Source organism: Polyodon spathula, chromosome 7 (genome assembly GCF_017654505.1).
Source record: "Polyodon spathula isolate WHYD16114869_AA chromosome 7, ASM1765450v1, whole genome shotgun sequence".
NCBI classification, from domain to species: domain Eukaryota; kingdom Metazoa; phylum Chordata; class Actinopteri; order Acipenseriformes; family Polyodontidae; genus Polyodon; species Polyodon spathula.
The window spans coordinates 8,014,121-8,025,478 of record NC_054540.1 but is presented as its reverse complement, the minus strand read 5'-3'; the positions used below and the strand labels follow the sequence as shown (position 1 = coordinate 8,025,478).

At 34.8% G+C, this 11,358-nt stretch overlaps 1 protein-coding gene across 1 annotated transcript; it reads left to right on the top strand.

Moving 5' to 3' along the window:
- Positions 1–78: 78 nt before the first annotated feature.
- On the top strand, positions 79–10,769 carry LOC121318098 (protein mono-ADP-ribosyltransferase PARP12-like). Its single transcript, XM_041254390.1, has 12 exons — positions 79–487; positions 2,455–2,590; positions 3,394–3,652; positions 3,932–4,033; positions 4,458–4,584; positions 4,805–4,973; positions 5,829–5,949; positions 6,599–6,695; positions 7,001–7,085; positions 7,212–7,342; positions 8,126–8,277; positions 9,094–10,769. Exons 1-12 carry the CDS (start codon positions 153–155, stop codon positions 9,348–9,350), a joined length of 1,971 nt encoding a protein of 656 aa, XP_041110324.1. The 5' UTR covers positions 79–152; the 3' UTR covers positions 9,351–10,769.
- Positions 10,770–11,358: the final 589 nt, after the last annotated feature.

Below are 11,358 nucleotides of genomic sequence, written 5' to 3'. Positions count from 1 at the left end.
TCATAAAGGACACAGGGAAAAAAAAAAACATTTTGGCAGGAAATGAAAGCAAATAATGTTAGAGCCAATGATCCCATAGATAACACCCTGTACTTGGTACAGCAAGCCGGTGTACAGAAAACTTAACTTAGCAAGTTAACACATTTCTGAAAATGTCAGTTTCCTGCTTAACCAACTATGTCACAAAAACTATCTGTTCCAATGGAGGATCCATGGAATACAGGGAACTTCATAGACTGGTAACTCATTACTTCAGGAACATGGACCACACCTTCATTCAGATCCTGGGAGACACTAGTAGGTTTTTTATAGTTAACAGCAGCAAGGTAAAGACTACAGAGAGTGGGCTGAGTCCTGACAGTAAAATCATTGCTAAAACCTTGGTACGGCTGTGTGACCACTATCCAGAAGGGAACTGTTATAATTGCCGAAGCCTTCATCTTTGCAAATTTTTGATTTATCAGAACTGCCAGTATGACAATGAAAGGTAAGGGAAAAATACATATTTTAAACATATCTGTCGAGATGCTATATATATATATATAGGACAATCTCTAGTCTTTAGTTGAAGGACAATCTCTAGTTGAAGCAAGTACAGTCAGAGTACAATCTCTTTTTATCTCTCTTTTTTTTAAAAAGTATTTGCTATTATCCGGTGGTATGTCATAATATTACCACTGTCCCTTAGTACTAAACTTTTGCATTGGCATTGAATAATGTTTCCTACTGCTATACGACTTGAAACAAAAGGTGTATCTTCAAATAGATTTTGATTCTCAGCAATCTGCTCTATCCAGATAATTCAATAGGGTGCTGTATCAAGAGTATAACTGATTGTTTCACAGTGAGGAATGAGCTGTCTCACAGCACAGTGTACAAGTCTACAGTTGTCTGTCTCGCAGTACTGGGTAAAAGCAGTCCCTGTTGTTAGTTTTGTGCCTGCACAGTCCAGTAAGTTTCAGTTTCATTTCTCCTGCAGCAAGAGTGTTGATTAGGAAGGAAAAACACCAGTGGCTTCTGACAAAATGTTTGCTTCTGCTGTAGCTAGCTGTGCTACTAGTATTCTCTGCGCCAGTCAGGGAACCTTGGACTACAGACAGCTTTACAAGAGAGTCTGCAAGTATCACATGATTACAGAGCCGCTTTTCTGTCAGATCCTGAGGAATGGCAGTAGGGTTGCTATAGTTGAAGGTGCTGAGGAGAACATTCCAGGGTGTGAGCTCAGCGATGATATCACAATCATTGCAAAGACTTCAGTGAGACTGTGCAAACAGTACCCGAAAGAGGACTGTGCTGACTGCAATATTTTGTTTGTGGTCACTGCAGATTTGACTAGGAAAGATAAGGGAAGCAAAATACTTCTTCTGCCTATATAGATAGGGCAGAAGGTTCATAAGGGGGCATTTAACAGTCCTGTGTTATGATCAGTCCAAACAGTAAATACTTATTATACATGTGTATTCCCTCTCATTTCTTTAATTAAATAATACAAAATAGTAATGAACAATACTCTTAATATGATGATAATGATACCAGTGACTCTAGGATTTAAACATTGCCCATATTAAGATTACGATATTCAGATTGCTTGTAAGAATCTAGAAACAGTTATACACCAAATCTTACAGGAAAATACTATATTTAAGGATATTTTAGCATCCTCTAAAGGGAGCTTATACAGTATGTACAGAAATTATATAAACTCTTTATGCTAAATGTCTTATATAAATGATATAAACTCTCTATGCTAAATGTAACAGAACACTGAGTTATTGTCTTAATATTTGCTGCACAGCTGTATTCTGTGACTGGATGAATTAAGCTCTGTTACTGGTGTTGTTTTAAACACAGACCATATCAAAAGATACAGATTTTTTTTCACATATCCATTTTAATTCATGTTTACAAACCATTTCATCATAGATGCTAATCCCTGTACACTACATACCCAAGGGTGTTTTGTAGTTTTTTCACAAAAACAAAAGCCTATTTTGGTGGCCATTATTCTGTATACATCAAGTTAAAGTAGTCATGTTTTAAAAAGTGCAACACACAGCCTGAGCTTGCTCCCCGAGGCCTGGTGTTGATTACAGGCCCTAGTTACAGGACTGTAATTGTTTGACCTACTGTATTGTATACACACAGATAAGCAAGGGCTTAGTCAACTACAAAATATTTAAACATGAAGGAGTGACTCACAATTAAAGGTACAGGGGTTTGAGTTGAACAAATATATCGTTTTCTTACATTGATATCTTCACTTGTTTTATCCATATCTTAAATGAGGTATGGGGACTTATTATTCTAACTTTCTCTAAATCACATTGATTCATCCAAGAATCATTTGGTAGAGACTGCATAGCAGATTAAACTGAAGAAGAGCGCAGCTAACAGGAACCAATTAAGTATAATTTAGTATTACTGGTCATTGTTTTGGTTTCTTTTTGTCTTCAGGAATAAATGCAGAAACTCACATGACCTTCATTCAGTCCACAACAGTAACATCTTGAGAGCTAATCAGCTTCAGGGTCTGCAGGAGGCTGAGTTGTCCCAGTTACTGCTCCAGAATGACCCCTCTCTTCTGCCTGAGGTAACATCGACTACAATGTTGTAGTCATAGCATGTGAGCAGACTGGAGACAGTACCTAGGACTAGAATACTTCTTTAATGTGCAAACATATGAGAGTTGTGCCAGAATAATATTATTGCAGAACATCCCATAACTTTCAAAGTACTCGCTGTTGTAGCCAACTGTACTGTAATAGGTATTTTCCTGACATGAGTTTGTTTTTATGTTGTTATCTACATGCCCTGGTTTAACATTCAAATAATGAGGCACAGCATTGCTACAGGCTGATAAAATGTAGTGTGAGATGATTAGACTGGCCCAGGATCTGTAGCAGCAGGTGTCGCCCTCAGTGGAGGTGTGGCCGCCGATGTCGGTCAGAAGTCAACCAAGGCCAGGTGATGGAAGACCACTGATACCCCAGAAGGGAGATACAGTTGCAAGGAAGAGGTGGGGAGGAGGGGTAGAAAGGCATTTAATGAAAGGTGGACTTGGAGTATTGGTTAGCCAATAAGGTTAGTGTAGAAGGCTAAACCTTACATGCAGGAAGCAGCCACAATATGCACTGAGTACAAAAAATTAAGATCTTATTGTTTAACTTTTGATTTTCATACTGTAGGTTTTTAACATATTCAAGAGAATGTCAATATAAATTTGTAAGAAGGTTGTACAGACAAACTTTTTGACCAATGCCTTCCTCTTATTGTGTACATTTATTTTAATGCAAGGCCCACTGTGATTGACGAAACTGTAAAACTGCCAAAAATCTTACAGGTTAGGCTCATGCAAAGACTTATTTAAATTCCTTATGCTTTGTTTTACTCCAGGTGTGTTCACACTACAATAAGGGCAATGGGGAATATGGATCATGTACCTTCAAAACAAAATGCACCAAACTCCACATATGCCAACACTTTTTGCAAGGAAACTGTAAATTTGGACAGCAATGTAAGAGGAGCCACAAGTTTGATGCAAATGCTCAGAAAATGTTGGAGGTCCGGGGTCTCAGTGCAGAACTAATATCCAACCTGCCTTCAATATATAGCAATATCTACACCATTAACTGCAGCACAGGCAGCAGTGCGGGTGAGGACAACCAACTGTTTCTTTACTAATAGACGAAAATAGTAATAGTAACCTGTATAGCAACAAACAATAATAATAATAATGATAAACCTGCTTAACGTAATTTCGGAGTACAATCTAATACAAGCCATCCGATACAAACTACCATTTCAGATGGGTGTGTCACTTCAGTATCGTGGTCTGTGATAGGCCTATAAGATCTACTAGCAATAAAAGTTAACTCTTTTCTTTTGCTCAAAACCCCCTATTAACGTTCCCTAATTCACTATTTATGAAAAGGAAAGGAAGTACGTACAAGGGAGCCATCAGTAAGCTTCATCAGTGATGTGGACAGTGATGAAATCTGCCTTTTTTACATCAGGAAACACTGCAGTTTTAAAGGTTTGTACCCTTGTTTTGGCACAGTACACTCTTTTAATATCCCTTTAAATATGTATTGGTTTAAGAAAATCTAAACCTGAACAGCAACATTTTAGATTATCTCACACCGAGCCTCTAAACATATTTTTTTCATAAATATCTTGTAGATTTCTGTTAGATTAGACCCAAAGATTTTTTTGTTTTTTTAATTTGTGAATTTTCCACCTAGATCAACAAAAATATGTAATGTTTGTATACTATTCATAAATAATACCTTTTTTTACAAGTTACTCGACTACTCGAACATGAAGTTGTCAATATACAGTACACATAAACTTTAGAATATATATATATATATATATAGATAGATAGATAGATAGATAGATAGATAGATAGATAGATAGATAGATAGATTACCAAACCCTATTGTTTGTACTCTTTAAAGAAAAGTGCATTCGCGTCCACTTCCATCTGCCCTACAAATGGGAAGTGTTTAACGGGTTGACCTGGAAAGACTTGCCAAACATGGAAGAGATTGAAAAGGCTTACTGCGACCCAGGAAACACAACCAGGTGAGATACTCTATTCATTCTCCGCTCTGCTGCCATGTCCCAAGGTTCCTTGAGAATATTTCTTTACTTATGTTTCATATAAAGGGGCCACTTTTACTTCATACAAGTAAAAATATATGGCAATCATGTTTTACATATTTGTAACATTTATTATTTTCCTACATAGGATTTTTATAATCTTACCTCATTACAAAAACTACATTGTCCATTCTGTTTCCAGTAATGAATCTCCACCAATCAATTTCCTCACAATGACTCTGGGATCAGCTAAAGTCAGACGCCTTTCCACAGCTTCCTCAGTCACTAAGCCCCCACACTTCATCCTGACTACCGAATGGGTCTGGTACTGGAAAGACCAATGTGGTGTGTGGATTGAATATGGAAATCAAGTGAGTTTGGAGGCTTTAATACAGATCTAACAAGTATATCCCCAATTTAAGCTCTAATACTTCATAGTCATTGGCATTAAAACACCATAGGACTACCATAATGTGAATGTGTTACCATGCAGAAACCTTAACAGAACTATTAGCAGAGAACAGCATTACAAGCAACACCAACACAATGGATTTAAAACATACACTGCACAGTGTTCCTTATAGTATATATACACTGATTTATACCACAGTGTCACCCTTGTCAAAATATAACAATAAATCAAATATTACCACCATTCTGCCAATGACAATGCAGTTGTTGCCTTTGTGTTACAATTTGCTGGGAATCATTTTGGAGTTGGCGCTCAGCTTATGATAAAGTCCTCACTTATCTATACAAACAGCCTCATTTCAAAAATGTTATTATGCTGACAATATAAAGTATGCATTTGTTCTATAGGGATATTTATATGAGTAGAGTTCTGGCTGGATTATATAAAATGTTTTTAAGAATATTTAGACAAAGGAATGTGTGGTCGTGTGTGTATATATATATATATATATATATATATATATATATATATATATATATATATATATATATATATGTATATACATAATATATATATATATATAGATATATGATATATATATATAGATATATATATATATATATTATAATATATATAAAATCAAAATGATTAAATTCAGCATATTTTCAGTAGGTCAACACATCTTAAACAGCCATTTAAGACTAAGGTGAATGTTGATACCGCTGTATTCAATGCACGTCTTAGAAGATTCCATGCAAAGAAGTTACATTAAGATGTTCAGTTATGTCTGCTTTATAACTACTCATTCTTGCAGGATGATGCTGAGAATGTCTCATCAGTCAACACTGAAGTCTTGGAGAATTTGTTTCTAGCTGATGGGGATGGTGTTGTTCTATTCAGCTCAGGTGGTCAGCAGTACACCCTCAGCTTTAAAGGTACTGGCAACTGGCAATAGGCTCTCTTAGTAGCCTAGTACGTGTATGTCATTACCAGTAGATTGTGTGCTCATAACACTTCCAAATAAGTACATCATGGTGAAAAAGTATTTATTGTAATATAAGGTTGATGACCACGGTTATTTAACACTTAAGTGTTAGAGCATATTTGAAATTGTATTATGGTATAGCTGTACAGTACATCAGTCTATTGTAACATATGAATTCTGTGAAACTAAACTGAACCCAGAATTCCACTGCAAATCTAAGTAGTAGACCCATAGCAAACACTTACTGTACAGTTACAAAAAAGGAAAAAAAAAGAAAACTTTATGTTACAGTTTGGTACATGCATTTGTATTGTTTAATTTGAATATTTGGTGATGTAGTTTATTCTGAAGCAGCGAAAATATAAACTTATAGGAATCTTCATATAAGAAAAGGGTACAGTGCAGTACTGTATATTACCTCAATAGACTAGTCTAGTCCACATGTCCTCAAGGGTCCAGGTTTATGGCCTGGGTATTGCCTCAGTACAAAATGTGGAATATTTATAAATCTTTAAGTTTGACAACCCTTGTTCTAATCTTATACTTTTTAAGTATGAATTTTGCAATATTTGAGTGTTTTAATTGTTTCTGCCTTTTAGACATGTATCAAAAGAACTTGAAATACAAAACAAAAAGGGAGGTGCGGAGAAGGCCTAAATTTATTTCTTCCAAAGCTGTGGACATCAAGATAAAGCGGTACAGTAAACAAACAAACAAAAAACATTCAGTAAAAATAATCATTTAAACGTGTAATTAAGCTCTAAAATACCAGACAGCAATCATCATTTCTAAACTGATTTTTGTTTGTTTTTAATATTATTATTTATTTTGTCTTTATTAAAAAGAAATTGTATCATTAATCAAATGTTTTATTAGATTTAAACCATTTTTTAAATTTTGGATTCATTAGAGTACTTAGTGAAATGTTATGAATTTCTGTAATGCTTTTTAAGCCTAAGTACTTAAATACAGTTGTATTCTTGTTTTTTTACTCTTTAAAGTGACTCTTCAGAGTCACAAAGCTTAACTGCTGTGTCTGTTCCAAGTCACTGGGACCAAGGTGCCTTGCCTGAATTTAGATACAAGGTATGTTTTTATTTTAACTGTATTTTACATAAAGGGGAATTTAAAAAATAATAAAATGTCTCAATCTATTTAATTCTTCAAGCCTTTTAGTGTTTTTTTTTTTTTTTTTTTTTAAATCATTTTCAGCTGATTGAACTTTCCAAATCCTCTGGGGAATTTCAACACGTTGATGGTCTCTTCAAGCGGACCATGGCTGCAGCGACCGTTCATAAGATTCAAAGGATCCAAAATCCATCTCTCTGGAAAATGTTCCAGTGGTGCGTAGATTGCATTTTTTCATAGTTTTAACTTTTCTGAGATAGAGTCTGTGTAACATTGAATTCGGATCAGCGCTCTCTAAACATGCTCTCATTTTCTGCCAATGTTTGTAACACATACTGAATAATGCATGTATGAAATATAAAAAAAAATAAAAATAGTTCTCGACACATCATACATATATTTTTCTTTGAAAAATGTTTCAATTTTTTTGCTTTATATGGGAAAACAATGGTATTAGGTGGCCATGCATGAAAGGGTTAAACAGAATTCATGATTTCGTGGATAGGGCATGTTTACAGTAAATTGTGATGTAATTGTGATGTACTGTACGAAATTATATACTGTATGAGGACCATTCACAACTTCCCTGGCCCCAATATCTCACAATAGCTTTTTATGTGCGTAACTATTAACTATGGAGCATGACAGAACTGTAAGTATAGTATTCACCGTTTTAAACAAACATTTTCTAATACATTTCAAAATATGTTGCTTTTTTTAGAATTGGTACACTGAAACTCTGAAAAGAAAGTATGTACAATTTCCCAAGTCGAAAATGAGATCTGGTAAAAAGAAAATGTACTGAGAACGATTATTCTGTATCATTAAGGGCATATAAAAATGAATCTTCTAGTTATGTAAGTTATAAGCTGTTAAAGAAACAACCATCCATACAAGGAAATGTATTTTAAAAAAATTAAATATAAAAAGTACAATATATGCACTGCAAGTGTTAAAAAAAAAATCACAAAAAACTGTTCCTCTGGTTTTTGTTTCAGGCAAAAAGAACAAATGAAGAAGAAAAATGGAGGGGAGAGTGTGGATGAGAAAATTTTATTCCATGGTACAGAGCAAACCCTATTAGATGCAATCTGTGAGCAAAATTTTGACTTGAGGATCTGTGGAGTCCATGGTTCACTGTATGGGAAAGGTACAGTAAGAATAATCAAAGAAGAGAATGCAGCTCTACCCTGGACATGTACCCTAAACAAGTCCTTAGCAAGGTTGAGACACATTAGCAAAAGGTCATGTGGAGGATTCCATAACATTCTGTAATATTACTTTCCAGTGCTTCATTTCACATGGCTTGAGTTTTTCATTTAATGTTGTTTGTGGGGGTTGCTGAGCGGCTAAACTGGTAAAGGCACAGCCATGTGTGTCATACATTATTATCATTTATTTAATAGCAGACGCCCTTACCCAGGGTGACATATGGTTGTATATAAAAATGACATATCAAGAATTACAGTACAATTAAGAGTAAGAGCACACAGTCAAGGTAGTAGGTTTTTCATCCTGGCTGTGCAAATTAGGCAGCCTGATGAAATTCCACATAAAATTCCTTTGGTGCTGGTAGCTCACTGACTTTTGCTTTTGAGTTTCTGGCTGTAAAGAGGCTATTAGTTTGGTCGTTTGATCAGAGGACGTCCCTGATCTTCAGTACTTCTGTGCTGTTGGGGGAATTGCAATGGGGGAAGTAATTGGACATTCTAAACTGGGAAGAAGAAACGGGGTAAAGTAAATTTTATAACAAAATAAGAATGTGCCATTTATCTACTGTTCATAGGACTCACTTGAAAATAATATGAACACATCACATCTATATATAGTTATCCAGATTGCGGCCATTCAAACTGAAAGCAGTACCAGCAGCTGATCATGTAGAGTATTGAACAATGATGTTAGAGTTTGCTGGTTAAGTGTTATGTGTTATAAAATAAAATCAATTCTGGTGGTTGTTTTACAGGGAGCTACTTTGCAAGGGATGCCTCATATTTTCACAACTATTCCAAGACCAGGAACGGTACCCAGATCCTCTTTGTGGCCCGGGTGCTGGTTGGGGAGTTTACCAGAGGAAAGAGCAACTATGTCCGCCCTCCCTCCAAAGAGGGCAACAAAACCAGCTTTTACAACAGCTGCGTAGACTCCAAGTCTAACCCTTCAATTTTTGTAATTTTTGAGAAACACCAGATTTATCCAGAGTACCTAATTGAGTACAATTAGCAGGAGTAACAGTCTACTGCAAGAGTTATGAAATCAACCCTTTATTTCGTGTGAATTTTCCATTTCTTGATAATGGAGTAATGTCTCCACAAATTGTGCAATGTAGGCTTTAGACAACATCTAACTTGTCTATGTCTTTTTGGTGTTCATATTTTTTATTCTCATTTGGGTCACAGAGTGGCATGATAGATTTTTAACAGGTAACTTGTGGCTAGAAGTAAAACAAATTCTGGGGAATGTAAAGAAATGATGTAGATAATAGATTATTAGCAATTGCCTCTGTTAAACAACATACAGCAAAAACAAAACCAGCTTTTATTGTAGCATTCCTGCTGCTCCTATAGTGTATACCGTTGAGGAAATTGTATTAAAGATGTAAAAAAATAAGCTTGTTACGCTTCTTCTACAGAAATACTCCAATTGTATCATGTTACATAGAGATTCAAACCATTCCAACCATTTGGGGATTTATGTAAGGCTGCTTGGTAAATTCATTAATCAAAATCAGTACTTTATTGTGATTGCGATGTGTCACAAATTATTTGCATATTTTTTGTTTTTTTTGTTTTGTTTTTAAGAATTACCACAGTAGTTTGTCAAAGAGGTTTTAAAATTTAAATTCTGTCTCTTTCCCAATTATGCTAAATCAGGGAGGACATTATTTTGCAATTATTGAGAGTATCAGAATGTGTGAATATATTGAAGCTTGAGATATATAGACCTTTCAACAAAACATTTCTCTAAATATATTACTAGAATAACTACTATTAATTATTTTCAGTACTTTTTATGTATACTATTGACTGAGTAAAAGGAGTATTCCTCTGCCTTTTCCTAGTACTAGGTTAGACTGGATGGGGAAAAATACCCCTATTTTATATTGTATATTTTTGTATTAATCACAAACAGTTGCTGTAAAGTTTGTTAGGAGCTGCCCACTCACTCACAAGTAAATTCAATGGTTAATTAATTAACAATGAGCAATTAGCTTCCCAGATAGTGAGGTTTGTGGAAGATATGTCTGGCTTGCCAATGAGCTGAATTAATAATAACAAAGGAAGCCATACTGATGGGTGACAATTTTTGCTTTTGTTTGTAAAAGTGTTTTTATGTGTAGGTTAGAAAACCTGATTTTCTTAATCCAGTCACAAGGTTTTCTACTGTGTATAAATGCATCAGTTTCTATATTTCTTGCTCGTTCAGTAGCCAGCTAATACAGCTATTGTTACCTAGAAAGGTATTGTTGGGACCATCCAATTCACAGGCTGTATTGAGGTGAGGGTTATAAAGAGACACCACTTACTATTCAAATGATAGACACTGTACCCTTATAACTGGGGAAGCGCTATAAGCAGTAGCCCTGCAGTGAGTTTTCTCTGTACAGATCTGCAAAGTTGCTTTTCGGACCAATAAATCTTGTCAACAAAACTGATGTCTATTGTGTTGTTGGCATACTGACCTTTTTTAAATTAAATATCATTGGCTTAAAAGGCCTATCCACACCAACATGACACAAAACCCAGATTGTAAAAATAGTAAAATAAATAAATAAACTTATGTGAAAAACTACACAGAAATCATTTGCCACAAACTTGCCACATACATAGGAAAGACAGCAAAAAAAAAAAAAAAAAAAATTACAAAACCGAGACCACATAATATAAACATGTAGCAAAAAAATAAAATACCTTTTGAAGTACCCATTACCTTATTTATGTTTGTAATTTAAAACCACCAACATTCTTGTCTATGAATACATTTTTTGTGTGTTTGTTTTATATTGACATTAAGAAATATAATCATAATTTGAAACATATCCACCATTACAGGAAGATTCTAAGAGAACAAAAAGAGACTACATCATCATAATTATTATGACACCTGAACTAGGAATCACTTGAGATTTGTGACATTGTCGCAGTGTCACAGTGCATATGTTAACATGTTTAAATACGTTGTATAAAAACACATTTGACAATATGTTTTGACATATCTGCATTAATAATAC